Raw genomic sequence first — 17264 nt, forward strand, 5'->3', positions numbered from 1 at the left:
AAGCAATTATGGCAAGGTTGCAGGATACAAGGCTAATATACAAAAGTCAATTGCTTTTCTATGTATCAGCAACAAACAGTTGCGATTTGAAGTTTTAAAAAAGTATGCATGTTGAAGGCAGGGAAACGTGGAAATTTTGAGAGTGAAGAAGTGGCAGGAGAGTGGGCTAACGAGGTAAATTGAGGCTACAATGTGGGAAGGACCGAGGAAAATGTTGGGGTCTGTTTTTTAGAAAGTCCACAATTTAGCTCATGGAAGGCGGTGTATAGAATGGATTGGAGAGAAGGCAGGTGGAACTGGAGTTACCAGAGGCAGGGAGACTAGTTCGTGATTTGCCAAAGAGATAATGATGGTTTGGACTACAGTCATAATCATTCAATAAATGATCGGCGTAGGTACCTACTAGGTGTCAGGCGTTGTTCTAGGCAGGGAGGATATAGTAAAAAACAAAAGAGATCACCCATTGAGGGTTTCAAATGGAGTTTAGGTGACAGAAGTTGAGTGTGGATGTGGGGGGAAAGGAGAAGGGTGTGACGAGACCATTCAGGGGTCACCGATATCTAGATTTATCACCTTGAGCAAATGAGTCAATAGTCTCATTGGACCTGTTGGGCAGAGGAGGTCTGGGGACGTCTGGGTGGACTTGTTTAGTAGGCAAAGAGCCATTCTCAAGACCAGTGGTAAGAGAGAAGCTGGAGATGCAGATTTTGGAGTCCTCTTGGGCATACAGAAGGCAGTTGAAGCCATGGGAGTAGATGATGCTATCTAAGAAGAACAGGAGATGTGAGAGGAGGGGACCCAAGGAGAACCCCACAAAGCACCCACACCTATATGGCAAGTAAAGGAACGAGCACAGTACCCGAGTTTGTTGAGTGCCTACTAAGTTCCAGGTGCTTTGACATCTTGTCTTACTGAAATGTCACAAGAAATCTATAAGGTAGATAGTTTTGTCTCTCCTTCCCCACTGCCCCCAAAAGTGAAATAGACTCAGAGGTGTAGGAGAAGAACTAGGGGAAATCAGGAAGTGGGATTTTCATCAGGGCAAAATGTTGCTAATGGATAGAATAGGAGAGGAAAGGTGAAAAAAAAATTGTTTCACACATTGATCCATCAATATGTAACCAAAACTGAGTCATACTGAATTTGAAGATTGAATTTTTATTACTTGCTCTCCTATTTCGTATATGAAAGGGAAAGAAAATCAACAATACAATAACAAACCCCTCAGGTACGCAGCTGGGAAGCAAGGCCAAGCGTGTTCTTTGCCTAAAGTCTTTCTTGGTCAGCATTAGTAATACAGATAGCATGGAAAGGAGCGAAAGTGTTGGCTACATGCACCATTAACTGTCTTGGAATAGTTATCTGTAGCTTTTTTTCCTTCCTCACCTTCCTTCATCTTTTTCTTAGATGAAAAAGAGCTGAGTGGCCGTGAACCAAGATCTCCTGCTAAAAAAACCAAGGATGAGAACAAAAGTATGAGTTTGACCCTTGGGATGAACTAGTGACAAAGCTCTTTTAGTGAGAGCAAAGAAGCTTAAAGAATCTTTTTAGTAAAATCTTTCATTTACATTTTAAATGTAATTTTAAAAATTTATAGGCCAAGAAATTTGATCATATGAAAGCAAGGAGAAACTAAGCTGGACTGTTTAGCAAAACTCAGGGACAGTATTCCTTTAAAATAAGTCAAAACTTTGAGTTTTTCCTTATTGCTATCAATTGTAATTAAACGTCTCCATCGTATTTCAGGTGCCAAAGACGGTGCAGTGCTGAAGCTGAAGATGTTTTTGCTGATTTAGTCCTTTCAGAAAGAGCTCTTCACCTGTGAAGGACACACAAAGAACAGTTTTGTATTTTCTCGATCTACTTTTTTTATTTTTAATAAACTTTTAGTGCAACCATTTTAGATTTACAGAAAGGTTGCAAAGATAGCGCAGAGAGTTCTCATATATCCTGTAACCAGTTTCCCGGTTGGTTCAACATCTAACATTACTACGGTAGGTTTGTCCTGACTAAAGAACCAACATTGATCCATTATTATCCATCAAAGCCCACACTTTATTCAGAATCCTCAGTTTTCACCTAATGTCATTTTTCTATTCCAGGTTCCCATCCAGGGTACCACGTTTTTGAATGGCCTTGACAATTTCAGGAGTACTGATCAGGTATTTTGAAGACTGTGTTTCAACTTAGGTTTGTCTGACGTTTTTCTCATGGTTAGACTGGAGGTTTGGGGAGGAAGACCACAAAGGTGAAATGTCATTCGTGCCACGTGATACCAGGGTGCAAACAATCAGTATGACTTATCACTGACGGGGTTAACTTTGACAGCCTGCCAAAAGTGGTTTTGCCAAGTCTCTCTGTTATACAGTTACTCTCCTGCCCCCCTTTTTTACCCTGTAAGTTTTGGAAGGAAGTCACTCTACAAACTCACTCTTCAGGGATGGGGAATTGAATTGATATCCCTGAGAGAGGAGTGTCTAAATAAATGTTTGGAGTTCTGTATGGGAGACTTGTCTCTTCTCCCATATAGACATCCTCCTGCCACTTCTTTGCTCTCAAAATTCCTGATTTTTCCTGCTTTCAGCACACATGCTATTTTCAAATTTCAAATTTTATTGAACCATTTATATCAGTATGAACTCATAGATATTTATTTTACACTTTGGGTTATAATCTAATACTACCTTTATTTTTTTTTTTGGCTCAAATTGTTCCAGTTTTGACTATGGGGAGCTTTTTCAGTTGGTTCCTGTGTCCCCTTTTCTCAGTCTCTTTTAACATAAATCGTGTTGTTATTCTTTGATCTTTGTGTCTTAATTCTCCCATTTCAGATATTTGTGTATCTAGAGTTTTGTTGTCAGTAAATAAAGTGGAGTCCACATTAATGAGCAGGAGTCAGGAACACCAAGATATTTTACTTTAAATTGGTTCAAAGATTCAGTGAGTTGTTTTCCCTGAGGTTAAAAAAAATTAGTTCAGATGTCAGGACTCATTATCATGTATATGTGGGTAGCTGTTTTATCTAAATTATTTAACATATTTCAGTAAACAGTATTGCAATGGTTTAACTAACTGCACATCTTTGCTTCTGGCCTCATCCTGTCTAAACTGTGCTGTATATCATTATTAGATTAATATTTCTAAAGTATAGTTCTGTTCTATTCACTTACTTAAAGCCTATAACTTCCCAATGCTTACCAAGTCATAAGCCTCGTATTTATGACATTGCCTGTCAAGATCCCAACTCACTTTATTTATTTATGTATTTATTTATTTATGAATGACAGTCTCACTCTGTTGCCTAGGTTAGAGTGCCATGGCGTCAGCCTAGCTCACAGCAACGTCAAACTCCTGGGCTCAAGCGATCCTTCTGCCTCAGCCTCCCAAGTAGCTGGGACTACAGGCATGCGCCACCATGCCCAGCTAATTTTTTCTATATGTATTTTTAGTTGGCCAGATAATTTCTTCTATTTTTAGTAGAGACGGGGTCTCGCTCTTGCTCAGGCTGGTCTTGAACTCCTGACCTCGAGCGATCCTCCCACTTTGGCCTCCTAGAGTGCTAGGATTACAGGCGTGAGCCACCGCGCCCGGCCACTAAATGAACTTTTAAAAACATTTTCGAAGAATTATTTTTGTTAACCTCTAGAGTCCTTACTCAGTTGAGAAGGGAAGTGGGATATAGCAAAGAATGGAAAATACAACATTTTCTTCCCATACTCATCATATGTTCTATAGAACTGCGGTCCCCAACCCCCGGGCTGCAGACCACCCCCATCCTCCCATCTGTGGAAAAATTGTCTTCCAGGAAACCGGTCCCTGGTGCCAAAACGGTTGGGACCACTGTGCAGAAGACTGACAAAATCCTGTTGATTTCTACTTTACTCTATCCTCAATAGCTAATCCTGAGAAAAATGAGTTGAAAATGACTAGATTGATTTTCAGATGGTGAAATTCTAGAAACATTTCCGAATATTCTAAATTCTCTACCCACCCCTTTAAACATTCACCTTCTTCAATAGGACTTTTCCATTTAACTTCACCTTACTATGATAACCACTTTATGCCATAGTCAATCCAAATATTATACGTAATTTTTGTTTGCCCTACTATTTTATCAGTATTTCCCAGTTTATTTTGTCAACTTGTTTGTCTTAGCATGGAACATGTTTTCTATTTCTTTTATATGTCACCATACTCTGCTAATTTACAAGTGATAAGTGCTTCATTAATAGACCAACAGAATTCTGAGTTTAGAAAATTCACCATTCCTTTATTTACTAAAACATGGTTTCAAAGTATAGAACTATCTTCTTCATAAGAAGGAATCAAAACCAATCTTGATATTAAGATAGTACTTTCAGGGAGAGTTCAAAGGAAAAACTGTCATTACTGAATTATTACTCAAAACAATGAATAATTAACAAAGCCCTTAATTATATTTCTAAAAATGCACAGATTCTAGGAGGAATGTTTGCATTGACTCACCATCAGTTGTTTTTAGAAAGTACGCATGGCTCTCCTTCTGTTGATATCTCTCTTGATTTGGCAGAGAGAACAATAAGGACAGCAAAGTGTTACCATGTAGTCATCGCAAATAGATCCCTGTTGGAAAATAAAAAAGAAGCACAAATATAAAATTCACCTCTTTGAATTTAAGACTTGTGGATTTTCAAACATCTTGAAGGGAAGCAGAAGACACCGGTCCTTCAGATTCAGTTTGGATGGAGACATTTAAGAAAATGTTAATTCATTTTTCCATACAACTCTTGTCTCTTTTTATGACATAAAAACGTGTTCCCAAATACTTTATAATTCTGAAAATATAGGAAGATATCCAACCAAATATCAAGTATGAGGGTAGACTAAAGAATTTCAGAGCCGGGTGTGGTGGCTTGCACCTGTAGTCCCAGCTCCTTGGGAGGCTGAGGCCGGAGAATCACTTGAGCCCAGGAGTTTGCACTTACAGTGAGCTACAATGACGCCACTGCACTCTAGCCAGGGCAACAGAGTGAGACTCCGTCTCAAAAAAAAAAATTAAAAAAAAAAAAAGTTTCAGGAAGTACAATTTATCTTTTCTTCCACACTTCCTCCCTATTTTAGAAAGCTGCTAAAGGATGTACTTCATGAAAATGAGGGAGTAAACTAAGAAAGAGAAAGACATGAGATATAACAAACAGGAAGCTAGCACAGGAGAGCAGCTAATGGAATCTCCAAGTTCATGGTAAAGGGAGATCCTAGGATGAGAACTCAGCACCAGGAAGAAAGGGCAGTAGTTCAAAGGGGAATGGGTGAGGGGAGATTTCATCAAGAAGATGAAAATGGTAGAATATATGTGTTGAATGTGTTGGGAAGAGATTTAGAAAACTGACAAAGAATTTAGGACTAAAGTATTGCTAAGTAAATGGAGGAACACCACTAATGACAAAATCAAAAGTTACTAATACCAGGAAAAACAAAATTTAGCAGGGAAAGCAATCATATTCACTACAGGTCTCAACTCTAAAATGAATAAAACAAACATAGGTATCATAATGTGAATACCGAATATGGAATTGACCAAAATGGCATATAACTATATTGGAAGGGGCGGGTACATGTGTGCAGTGAGGGAGGGAGAAAACAGAAGTAGATTCTCACCTTCCACAGTGGGCGTTCAGCAGGTGATGCCCCAAATGGAAAGGTCGGGAAGTAGCAATACAAGTCTGATTTGGAGACACACAAGAAAACACCCAAGAAGTGAGCTCTGGGGCGAGGAGAGAAGTTTGGGGGGCTACGGTTTTCCTTAACGAACCTTGTAAATTTAGATAATATTAAAAACACTCTGTTTCAGGGCTTTGATAAGTTAAAAAAATTAAAGCTGTATTAGAAAACAAGGAATGGTGGCACTTAATAGGGCAGAAATTTTGAGTAGTTTGGAGGAAATAGGAGAAAGCAAGAGAGCCAAGAAGCCTGAAATGGAACGCAGGCATGGGCTGGGCACTGGCCAAACCCTAAGCTCCACAGCCCTGAGCTCGGAAAGGAGGAGCAGGCTGGGCTGCGGGAGGCGGGAGCTTCGCTGAAGCTGCCTGAGCAGCGGGGCAGCCCGGCTGCCTGTGGCTGTGGCCACGCGTAGAGCATGGAAGGACAGAGCTCTGCCTGTGACAGAGGATCCTCACGTGGGCCTGGGGGCTCCCGGAGAGAAGAGTGGTGCGATTAGTGGGGCAGTTCTTCACTTGTCTCTCAAGACCCTCAGATTCCCTAAGGCTCATCATGAACATGGAGAAAAAGAATGGGAGATAAAGGCATTTTACCACCGCAGAGAAATCTAAATCACTCCCACCATGGGATAGCCAAATTATTTTATGTTTGCTATTCATTGAGTGTTTTTTTTTTCTTTTCTTCTTTTTGCTGAATAGATCTTTCCTAATTCTTCTGTTCCCTTTTAGATGTTTCACAACTTATTTTTGTCCACTTAGTGATTACCTTTAAATTTTTATCCACAATTTACATTTATATTTATCTATCAATGTCGAACAACATAAGGTCTTTAGAACATTTTTATTTCTTCTTCCAGAGCTGGAATCTACTCCCGGTGAGGACGCTGTGAGCATTGTTGAAATGACAGCAGAGGATTTAGACTATTATATAAACTTAGTTGATAAACCAGAAGCAGGGTTGAGAGGATTGACTCCAGTTTTGAAAGAAGTTCTACTGTGGAACTGGGCATGGTGGCTCATGCCTATAATCCCAACACTTTGGGAGGCAGAGAGAGGAGGATCACTTGAGGCCAGGAGTTCAAGACCAGCCTGGACAACATAGTGAGACACCATCTCCACAAAAGAAAAAAGAAAAAGTTCTGCTGTGGGTAAAATTGTTATCAAACATCCTCGCATGCTACAGAGAAATCTTTCCTGAAAGGAACAATCAACGCAGCACACTTCATTGTTGTCTTATTTTAAGAAATTGCCATAGCCACCCCAACCTTCAGCAACCGCAGCCCTGATCAGCAAACATCCACACTGAGGCAAGACCCTCCACCAGCAAAAAAGATTACAACTTGATGAAGGTTCAGGTAGGTGATTGTTAACATTTTTTAGCCATAAAGTATTTTTTAATTAAGGTATGTACATTGCTTCTTTAGTCATAATGCTATTGCAGACTTAATAAACTACACCACAGCATGGTGTAAACATAACTCTTCTGTGCACTTGGAAACCAGCACATTCACGTGACTTGCCTTTTTGCAGCGTCCTGGAACTGAACCTACAATACCCCATAGATGTGGACACACATCCACCTCCTGTCGTATTGCTTTTGTTTCTCTGGAGAACTGAGTCATAGACTGTCCCACTATATAAAGTGAAGCAGGTGAAATGGAATGTGCGTGTACGGGAAGTTCGAATCCAATACCGACTCCCTTTCTACGACTGGTGCGTATCTCTGGGTGAGTTACTCCACCTCTTAAAATTTCAAAGTCCTCATTTATAACATGTTATGGACCTTCCCACTCCACAGGGCTGGTGTGAGGATTAAGGGAGACGATAACATATGTAATGCCTCTGGGGCAGGGTGGTTCTAAATAATCCTCTTCCACTGTATGACATACACTGCAAATATGAGAGTTATTTATTTTCTGGGGTTTTCAACAGAAACCTAGAAGGGAGGTCACATAACCAAAGGACCTGTTGCTACAACTGAATACAAGGTTGCACGTGCTAGGAAGCTCTCTCCAATCAAATTCAGGTGATGGAGGCCATCAAGTGGTCTCCATGTCTATAATAATTATCTTGAATGTGGTTGCACATTTGAGTGACACAGTGTGATAAGAGACTCACAGGGATGCCGTATCGGGTCCGGTAGAGAGTCCTCATGGCCACAGTTGTTCCGCACAGACAGCATTCGTTCATGTCAGCTGCAACTTGACACCCAAGGCAGGGGAAGCAAAACGTGCCACAGAGACCTAGAGACACATGAGACGGGGGTGGGGGGTATGAATGACTCCATTCTGCCCCCACCGCAGCTGAAAGTTCTTTGCTGTCATGCACGGCAGCTCCAATCACAGGGAAACATCTTTCAGGTTTCTGTCTGGCTTTGATCAGATTCTCCCTCCCCCTCCAACCATTTCAGGAATGACAGCACCCGGGAAAGTGTGTCGTTCTTTTGACAGCACTGTCTTCCTTCGTTTATTCATGGATTCCCTGAAACCCACCATGTTCCAGGCATCACCCTCGGTACTGACCATGCCCCCGACTGGAGTCTAGTGGGGAAGACAGATAACAGGGAAAGTTCTCCAACAGAAACCTGCTGAAGATGCCAACGGGTCACCCACAGAAATGGGGTCTGCGTGGCCCTGAGTAGAAAATGCTGCTTGAGCTGCATGGGGAAGGATAGTTAAGTGCTTTAAAGGTGGACAAAAGGTAAAAGAGCGTCTCTGAGGTAATCTGGCATGTCCTGGCAAAGGCCCGTGTCCCTTCGGTACAGCTGCAGCCCTGGGATGGGATGGGGGTTTAGCGAGGGGCTGAGGCAGGGTGGGAACCAGATGATGAAGAACCATGAGCGTTCAGGGTTTGTCATGAAAGTCATGAGGCAGCACTGAAGTATTTGAAGAGGTGAGAATGATTTGGTCAGAGCTACATTTCAGAAAATCTGCTGTGAAACAATGAAGCTTGTATTAGACCTTGTGTGTCCATTTGATTGGGTAATCATTATCGTTTTGATTTGCAGATGTTGAACTGCCGCCATGAAGAGCTTCAGTAATTACCCCAGATTATCTGGTAAGATAATGAGAGCAAATCAACAAACTCAATTGTTCTGTTTCCTAGGTAATTTTCCCTTTCTGTGCTTCTCAGTGTAATTCTTAACTTCATTCACTTCGAAGTTGAACTTCAGCTGGCAAGTTAAAGGTTAATGTATTGTCTCTCCTTGTCCAAGAACACTCAGTGGACTTGAGACAGGACGATAGACTTCAGGGCAGATTTTTTGTAGGTGGGTTTGTTTTTTACTTAGCACTGAGAACTAATTGCACCTTGATCCTCTCCCCAAGCCCCATCTCATCCCAAACTTCCTTTCTTCCGAGTTTACTTAGAAAGATTTCTGAGTGAGAGGACTCAGAGAGATCCCATTTAGACAGATTGTATACAAAGAAAACAGTCAGAGATATTTTTCCCTGATGATAAGCTAATGGGCTTCAGAATTCTTTGTTCTCATGTGTATTATAAACCATCTAAATGTATAAATTAAAATAGTTCTTCTCTGAGCTCATTCTGAAACCATGGATGAAAACTATCCCATGTACTGGACAGAATGTAACTCTAAAATAATGAGTTTAATTTATCTGTAACAAGAACAGTCTTTTTTTTTTTTTAAATCAAGTTAGACTTGAAATTTTTTTTAAATTAATATAAGCTCTATTTATAATCATTAGACCAGACCTGTTCATTGTTAGAATCAATGAGCTCTGTCACTGCTACCTTGACTCTGAAATTTATGTTAGGAGTGAGACTGTTCTTTGAAGGGCTAGAGAAGAATGAACTTATAATCAGAACAGAGCTTTTTGGGGGGTAAACAGACCACAGCCTGACATGCAGGATGCCTGTCCTAGGTCAGAAACTTTTACTACACAGTAAGGAAGGCTTGGGGGGAGGATTTGGTGATCGGTAATTCACTCCAATATCAGTCACAGGGGCCCTTTTCCCACGAACTTACAGACCCCGCAGTCGCTGAAGCAGTCACACATGCTGGTCTGCCAGTTGGAGTTCTGGGGTGCCGGACCGTATCCAGGCTGGGTCACCACGACCACCGGCGACTGAGCTTGCATTGTCAGCGCAGGGTCTGAAAGGACACAGTCGGCGTGAGCGTTGCTCTCGGCAGGCTCCCCTGGCGCAGGCTAGTGAGGGGATGTGGAGGAAGTTGGTGTTTGAAGAACAGAATTTCTGTTTCCACCCCGAGGAGGGCAGAGGCCTGGGGGGCGGGGGTGAAATTCACTGAACCGATAGGGGGAACAGATGATTCCCATAAGGTAAAGGCAGAAGGGGGTTGTGTGAGGCCTGTTTTTAGGTAGGTACTTGATACCCACCTGAGACAGGGAAACAAGTGACCACCGAAGGAAACATGTCTCTAAAATTGCGCCATCCTAAGCTGTTGTGTGCACCCCCTGCCGCCTCTTCATTCTATTCCTTTTTGTTTGGGAGTTGTTTCCCGTCAGCAGGCCTGTCTCATCTTTCTGCACACACCCTGGCCCTTCACTGCAAATTCACGGGGGGCCTGTGTCCCCTTGTCAGGGCTGGCTTGACAGACCCTTGCGGGGTGCTAGGGCAAGCCCTGATGGGGTGTCCCCACAAAGCTCATTACAAAGGACACTTTGCTCGGTTACTCCTCACTTCCTCCGTCCTCAGAGGCAGTATGGGGTCAAGGAACATCATTAGATTCGCAGCAAGAATGTCTTTGCTGGAATCCCGGTTTCTGAGAGGGGTGTGACCTCAGACTCGTCATTGGACTTGTCATTTAACCTTCCACTGACTCTTCCGGACACGGGAAATGGTTTCTGACCTGCCCACCCCAAGTGCTCATTCTAGAGAATTTCTCTTTTTTCTACGAACCTATACCACAGACTGCATTCAGAACAGCCGAAGCTTCCTTTAAATGTACTGGATGTGCCCTTTTATGTACCTTCAAGTAGGTTTGACTTATGCTCAATTTTTAAAAACGTCCCACAATGGCCTTTTACTGCTTTTTTACAATGAAGGGGGGGGGGGTCCCACGGAAAACAAGGTTTTCTGCAAAAGAAGAAGGTTCTCGTAAGTGAACACAAAACCAGCCGGTGGACTGTGCCTGTCATCCCGGACGTGGGCTCAGGATGGTGACGGCGGGTGGCAGCGGGGCCCCCCGGGGCGCTTGCGACCAGGCACCACCTCCCCCCGCGGCCGTGGTCACCTGTGTCCCCACGTGTCTGCTCTGGGGGCTCCAGGCCTTGTTCGCCCGTGAATTCTCAGGGTGCCCAGCGCAGAATCGCCCGGGGACAGGGCCGGCGGCGGGCAGGACTTGGCAGGACCGGCCGTGGCGCGAGGGAGCCGGGGGCGCCAGGGACCCCCCATCCTCCGGGCGTCACCAACCCACGTGACCCCCGGGGCGCCCCGGCTCCCCCGGCAGCCGAAAGTAAGACTGTGCGGGGCCGGGCACGACCCTCCCCTGCGGATGCGAGTGCTCGGTACACGCGCCCCAGCTCTAAAGAAACGCGCTCCGTCCACCCCGTGCAACCAGAAGGAAGGAAATTGCAACGATTCCGTCCTGCCGCGCACCCCTTGCTCGATGATTAGCTTGGCCGTGGGAAAAGTAAGCCCCAGTCCCAAGGGTAAAGCCCCCAAGGGCAGGGACCTTTGTGGGCTGTGCTCACTGATGTATTTGAAAACCTCAGCCCGCACCTGGTGCTTGGCAGGTGCCCACGGAGGCCCCCGCGCCCCAGCCTCTGCTTCCCGTCGTGCGGAGGCTGCACGCGGAGCAGGTCGGTGCACTGCGCTAGAAGCCGCGCCAACAACTCAGTGCTTCGTGGGACCCTTCACACCTCCCCGTGCACAAGGGCCGAGCTCTTCCCTGCATCCCAGACTCCAGTCCTAAAATGTCAGAAACTACAGAGTTGGGTGAAGGCTTCCCACATGTGGGGCCCGGGAGGAAGAGGCATTCCAGGAAATGCTCAAAGATGTGCATTCAAATTTCTTTTGCATTTCCTTTTAATCAAATACCAGAGAAAAACATGCAAAGGCAATGGCATGGTGGTTATCCCTGAGTGATTGGCTATAGACTTTTTTTTTCCTTTTACCTTTATAATTTTCTGTGTTGTCTGAAAAAATAATTTAAAAATAAATTAGAATCAAACCAAGAAATATTTTTCAGACACAAAAAGCAAATCCGGTGAAAAATATATTTGGTAAAGAGATCATGCCAATGATATTATAGCCGTTTGTATTTTTTGTTTTTTGTTTTTTGTTTTTTGTTTTTTCCTTCTTGGCCCCTAGCGAGTGCCTGGCATGCAACTGGCCTTCAACAGATGAAGATAATCCTACATCTTTGTCAAAGGAAAAACATGTTCGTTTAACTCGCTCCTTTTTCAAGAAGCCTGCACTCTAATTTGTTAATATAATAATAGCGATCTGAAGATTTCAGAATAAAAACTGGCTTGCGATTATGTTTTCCTTTCCCTGACCGTCCTCACTGCGTATATGGTGTATGTATTTGTGCACTCAAACTGGCGACTGTCAGACTTCACAGCAACCTGAGACCTGTTGTCTGAGTACCTCTGAAGCCCATTCAGTGGTGATCTGTGTATTCTGTAGCAAGCGGCTGCGTCCAGGATACCCACATGCTGACTGCCGTTTGGCTTGGATGGACGTTTACTTCCTCCGTGTAGTGGTCTGAACAGTCTTCAGCCCAACAGTCACAACTCTTCATCTTGACTTCCTCTTTTGAATGTGAGAAACTGTGGGCACTCGGGTGTTTCCGTGAGTCTTAGGAACTGAAGCAGAGTATGAGGCCCCAGGCGGTTCCTAATTTTATTAGAAGTTCTTCTGCAGCGCAGGTTACCTGCAGCGGTGGAGGAGGCTGCCCTGCCCAGCCCCGCCCAGCCCTGCCCAGAAAAGCAGTCGGAGAGGAACTGACTTCCCTCTGACTTCCCGCATGAGATTTCTTACTTGAGGAAATACCTTCTTGATAGTTATAAAACCGCGCGGAGTAAGCGCACACTCAACTCACTTGCATGCAACTCTGCAATCATTTCAAAATTCTAGGTATGTCTCAAGTTTCAACAAAATACAAAGCAGAAACAAATGCAAAGCGTCCCAAACAACTGCAATTCTCTTTGCTTCAACCATGAAGGATTCCGTGGTCTTTAACCTTAGCCATTCAATATAAAAGGTCAACAAACAGCAAGTGGAGGGGGCAAAAAAAAAAAAAACAACTTCCTTGAATCTCGTTAGTGCTGGGTGATGTTTCTAAGATTTTCTGGGACCTTAGGTATGAGCCTGTCTCCTTAGTTCAGTGGTCCTCAAAGTTTATCATGTGCAAAAGCCACTCGGACGGTTTGTTGCAGTGTAGATTGCTGGACACTGTCCTCAGAGATTGCGATTTGGGTGGGATGGGCTGGGGTCCAGGAATCCAATGAGCACCTGCAGGGCTGCCGCCCAGGGGCCATGAGTATATGGTTGTGTAAAGCAGGAACAGGCAGGCACAGGTTGGTGAGCGTGGGGCTGCTTTGGTGAGGATTTGAAAAATGGGATCCTCTTTTCCAGGCAGATGCAGCCCGTGCCATGCCCCCCACGTGCCCGAGAAGCACATTCCAGACCAGCTCCTTGTCCCTTACCCGCCCGCCTGAGCAGTGGCCCTGGCATCCCGGGAGATTCCGATGCCAGAGACCTTGCAGAGCACACTTTGTAACCCACGAGTGTGGGCTTTTTCACGTCTCTTTTGTTACCAATTTCGTTCAGCAAATATTTATTGAGCGCCCAGTGTGTGTAAAGGGCTTGTGCCAGATTAGATTAGTAGGGGCCGAGATGTCTCAGGTTCCCTATGCAGGGCCAGCAGCTCCGCCCATCGCCCGTGACCACACCGCTCTTTGTTTCATGCCATCCTTGATCCCACAGGAGCAGAGAGAGTGATAACAAAAAAAGTTGGCAGCAGCCACTTAGGAAAAAGGACAAATGGAGGCAGAGGAAGTGAAATGGGGATCTTGGTGGACGAGGTCTGAAGAATGAGACAATAACGCCGTTCTTAGAAGGTTTGTCCCACGGATTGGCGTCAATGCCAGGAACTCTCGCAGTATTTGGCTCACATTTTAAACGTCTTAATTTTATCCACTGGTCTCAGTTAGAACCAACCGTGTCCCTGTCTCCCCTGCCTATGAACACCTCACTCTTGAGGACAGCTCACTACCTTATTAAAATGAATTAATATTATCAATATATTACATCAGTTATATTAATATTAATAATTATTGTTGGTTAATCCTGATACTAGATTATTACTGAGATTTTTCTCCCTGCTGTTTATTGAAGTTAAATTTCATTTTTTTGGTTTGACTGAAACTTTTATTTCGTAGTCTCATACTCTTTGTTGAAGGATGACATCTCTCTTTATACATATCAAGGAAGCACCAGAATTTAATTTTGAAGCATTCTAGTCTGTTTTTCTTACTTGTACAGTGAGAATTCAAGGAATCTTATAGTGCATTAGCTAAATCTACAAAATCTCATCTCTTGTTTCTAAATATTTTGAACAGATCAAACGAAGTATTTTCAAAACACAAAGAAATTTTTTTAAAAGTCTTTTTTTTCTAAGCTTCCCTGGGAAGTGAAGCACAAAGAAATTAGACTGGCACAAGTAAACAGGCACATGTATTGAGATGAGTGAAATGAATGATCAGTTAGTAAATACAGTGCATCATACATGTTTCCTGCCGAAAGCAGTATTTGATGAGGATTCAAAACTGAAATCTTACACAACTTTGAAAAGCAAAATGCTTTTGCTGTGTGCTAGCAAAATGCTTAGCACACAGTTGTTGAGTTTGACTAAATTCACTAAATTTAAAGCCATTAGATAAGAATACAGTCTTTCAGCTGAACCTCAAAATACAGCATGTTGGGGGGTAAAAAACCCAAGAAAATCAAATAACTTTTGAAGAAAACAGGTTATTTTTTTCAGTGCTAAGATAAGTTTTTAAAGAAGTTCTTAATTTCAAAGTACTTACAATTTTAAGAAATAGGTTCCGAGCAGGAAATGTCTTGCAGCCTGGGAGGGAATCTCACCAGAAGTGAAAGCCGAGAGAAAGAGGAGGTAACTATGTTTCCGTGTCGGTGTAGAGTACAAAGGACAATTTCAGAGGCTTTTATTGGCCAATGTAGTCCAGGCAGGGATGGCCTTCAACTGATTTTGAGAATGACAATCTCTCTTGCCCAGTGTGTTCCTTTTCCCGTGTTATCTTAGGGACACTCACACATCTTTGGAGGGAGGGGAGATTCGATTCATTATATGGTTTGATTGTTTTGACATTTTTGGCAGAGCTTACTGATTTTTAAAATTTACTTTCCCCCTGTAATACAATGAATGATGACTAGTGTATATGTATTGCCATCTTTTTCTTGCAGAGCATACAGGTGGTATTTGGGAGAAAGCAGGCTGCCTGGACTTCCATATCTGATCAGATGTTTCTTTTTCCTTCTTCTTTGGACTCCTTTGCTTGTCTTCCCTAACACTGAACACTCACTCTGTGTTAGGCACTGTCCTGAAGTTTTGCATGTGTTAACTTTTTGAATTCTACCTACAATTCTGTAGGGGTCAGTACAATTATTACCCCCATTTGACTGATAAGGAAACTGAGGCAAGCCTTATCATTTCTTTAAACAAAGGGCCAGTTTCTTGTGAAAGTTCAATTCATTAATGTTGTTCCAACCAGAGAATTGGCCAGTATATAAATATTTTCACAGAAAGTTAAACATGTCCAGATGCAAGCGAGGGCAAAATATTTAAATTCCTCCACAGGCTTTTATCGGGTCCTGTGTAAATTCTCTTAGTTTCCGGCGCTTGTACTCCGGCCCTGTGGCTATAAACGTGGCATTCCTCCAGATGAAGTGGTATCCTGTCCTCAAAGGAGGACTGTGATGCCAAAGATCATTTTGGTTTATCGTCCTTTGTTTTTTTAGTTAAAGCGTACAAACTAGATCTAAATCTTTAAACTTCGTGGGAATAGAAGAGTGAAGAGTCTGTGTCCCCCCAGTGTGGACGAGCCAGCTTTGGCAGACAGTGCGGTGCGGAGAGGTCGTGTAGACGACATAGTTACGCCCCAGCCAAGCAGCCTCTCCCGACGAAGGAAGCGAAATGGATAAAAACCATCTGATTTATTATTACAACTCATGTAGTAAAGGAGAAGATAAATATTGCAAAAGCAGTATCTCTGGAAACCTGTCTCTGTGATTAGGTTCTTGTTCCCTTGTTCCCTTCAAGCTCATGCCAGCAACTGAAGTCAGTCCTTGTCTGATGGACACACATCCTAGAATATGGCTTCATGGTCGTGAGCGTGTGCTATGGAAGAGGTTGGGACATTTGTTTCCCTGGAAAAATTACAGGTATGTATTTATTTTGGGTTCCTAATGACAGATTAGCTTCCCGCCCTTCTGCAGCCGGGTGGGAGACTCCATTTCTTGGGGGGACACGGTTGCCATGTTCAACAGCTATGGAGCTGCAGGCAGGCTGAGCTCTCGTGCAATTTTGAGAATCTCTCATTCAGGAGTGAACATGAAACCGAAACCCACTTATCTCCTCCCCGCCCTGCTCCCAGCTAAAACGAAACAGAAGGGGCATGAATATAAATAGCCCTTAGAGATGACCAGAACCAGGAACTTGAGCAGGGTTGGGACCACTTCCGTTTGCCACATTTGTTCTTTTTAATTGCTGACTGCCCTCTCTGAATCAGGCTCTGAGTAAGCACAGTTCATATAAAAATCCCAGAATTGCTCTCTCTAGGCTGGAGCAGAAACTGCAGTTTCAACCCGTGATAGGCATGGGCTTGCCGGGCACGTGGGAGAAGTATGACGAAGGATGCTCGGTGGCCCCTGTGTGTCCCTCAGTCCTGGTCCATCGGCTTAGTGGGAGCCTGGGTTCTTAGCTGTGTGGTTCGGTTTCACAGTGTCAGCACTGCACCCGCGTACTGCTGCACTCAGCTCTGTCATCGGGCCCTGCGACCCTCCAGAGATCGTGAACCTGCTCCCCAGTGTCAGGGAAGACTCCTGATTCCTTTCGGCTTCCCCCCCTCCAACCAGGAAAGAAAAACGTGGTGTATATGAGAAACTATAGCTATGGCGGAAGCTTCCAGGGACTTTAGAAAACTTTAATTATTGTACAAACCTGCCAATTCTTGACCAAGGGGGATAAAAGAACATAGAATTAAAACAGACACCAAGGCTTGAGGGCGTCCTGGGAAAGGCAGTAAGTAATTTGGCACACATTAAAACTTAAAAATACTTGCTCAAGATTCTGACCTCCTCCCTGCATGACGGAGAAATGGAATCTTCGTTTAAGAAGTTGGAAACAGTTGAAGATGCTAATGATGACAAATAGTAGTAACTACTTAAGAGTTTGACAGTTGCAGGACTTTCTCCAGAAAAATTACAAATGTCTATTTTTAAATGTTTTAATTTTCATGCAAATGATTAAACATTTTCAAATGCTACAGAAGGTTTTTTATCTGAAAAGCTGCTGCCCTGAGCTACTTTCCCACGGTCTCAACTTTGCTCCATAGAGAG

General features: G+C 43.5%; 1 protein-coding gene and 3 long non-coding RNA genes across 10 annotated transcripts; 3 read left to right on the forward strand and 1 right to left on the reverse strand.

The window, feature by feature from the left end:
* Window positions 1-1138: 1138 nt before the first annotated feature.
* PLAC8 (placenta associated 8) lies at window positions 1139-14872 on the reverse strand. Of its 2 annotated transcripts, none has more exons than XM_045536688.1 (5): window positions 14714-14872; window positions 9685-9865; window positions 7815-7939; window positions 4486-4602; window positions 1139-1819 (listed from the first exon to the last, which is right to left on the reverse strand). In XM_045536688.1, exons 2-4 carry the CDS (start codon window positions 9794-9796, stop codon window positions 4498-4500), a joined length of 342 nt encoding a protein of 113 aa, XP_045392644.1. In that variant the 5' UTR covers window positions 9797-9865; window positions 14714-14872; the 3' UTR covers window positions 1139-1819; window positions 4486-4497. The 2 variants fall into 2 exon arrangements, with proteins under 2 accessions (XP_045392644.1, XP_045392643.1); XM_045536687.1 differs by having other exon boundaries at window positions 9685-9810; window positions 14714-14866.
* Window positions 1728-6656, forward strand: LOC123627233. The gene is made up of 3 exons (XR_006731202.1): window positions 1728-1994; window positions 2103-2162; window positions 6554-6656. It is a non-coding gene; the product is annotated as an uncharacterized LOC123627233 (long non-coding RNA).
* Window positions 6761-14484, forward strand: LOC123627231. 5 transcript variants are annotated; one of them, XR_006731197.1, is made up of 4 exons: window positions 6761-7051; window positions 7227-7423; window positions 8107-12758; window positions 13611-14484. It is a non-coding gene; the product is annotated as an uncharacterized LOC123627231 (long non-coding RNA). The 5 variants fall into 5 exon arrangements; XR_006731199.1 differs by lacking the exon at window positions 13611-14484 and having other exon boundaries at window positions 8107-11310; window positions 11414-13428; XR_006731196.1 differs by lacking the exon at window positions 13611-14484 and having other exon boundaries at window positions 8107-8396; window positions 8704-13428.
* On the forward strand, window positions 14512-17191 carry LOC123627232. 2 transcript variants are annotated; one of them, XR_006731201.1, is made up of 2 exons: window positions 14512-16088; window positions 16486-17191. It is a non-coding gene; the product is annotated as an uncharacterized LOC123627232 (long non-coding RNA). The 2 variants fall into 2 exon arrangements; XR_006731200.1 differs by having other exon boundaries at window positions 16649-17191.
* Window positions 17192-17264: the final 73 nt, after the last annotated feature.

This window comes from Lemur catta, chromosome 24 (genome assembly GCF_020740605.2).
Source record: "Lemur catta isolate mLemCat1 chromosome 24, mLemCat1.pri, whole genome shotgun sequence".
In the NCBI taxonomy this organism is placed as follows: domain Eukaryota; kingdom Metazoa; phylum Chordata; class Mammalia; order Primates; family Lemuridae; genus Lemur; species Lemur catta.

Coding starts and splice junctions, on each gene's coding strand:
- PLAC8 (XM_045536688.1), bottom strand. CDS start 9,796: ATGCAAGCTCAGTCGCCGGTGGTCGTGGTGACCCAGCCTGGATACGGT. Junction 7,940..9,684: donor CTTCAGCGACTGCGGGGTCT/GTAAGTTCGTGG, acceptor ATGTGTCTCTAG/GTCTCTGTGGCACGTTTTGC. Junction 4,603..7,814: donor GGACCCGATACGGCATCCCT/GTGAGTCTCTTA, acceptor ATTTTCCAACAG/GGATCTATTTGCGATGACTA.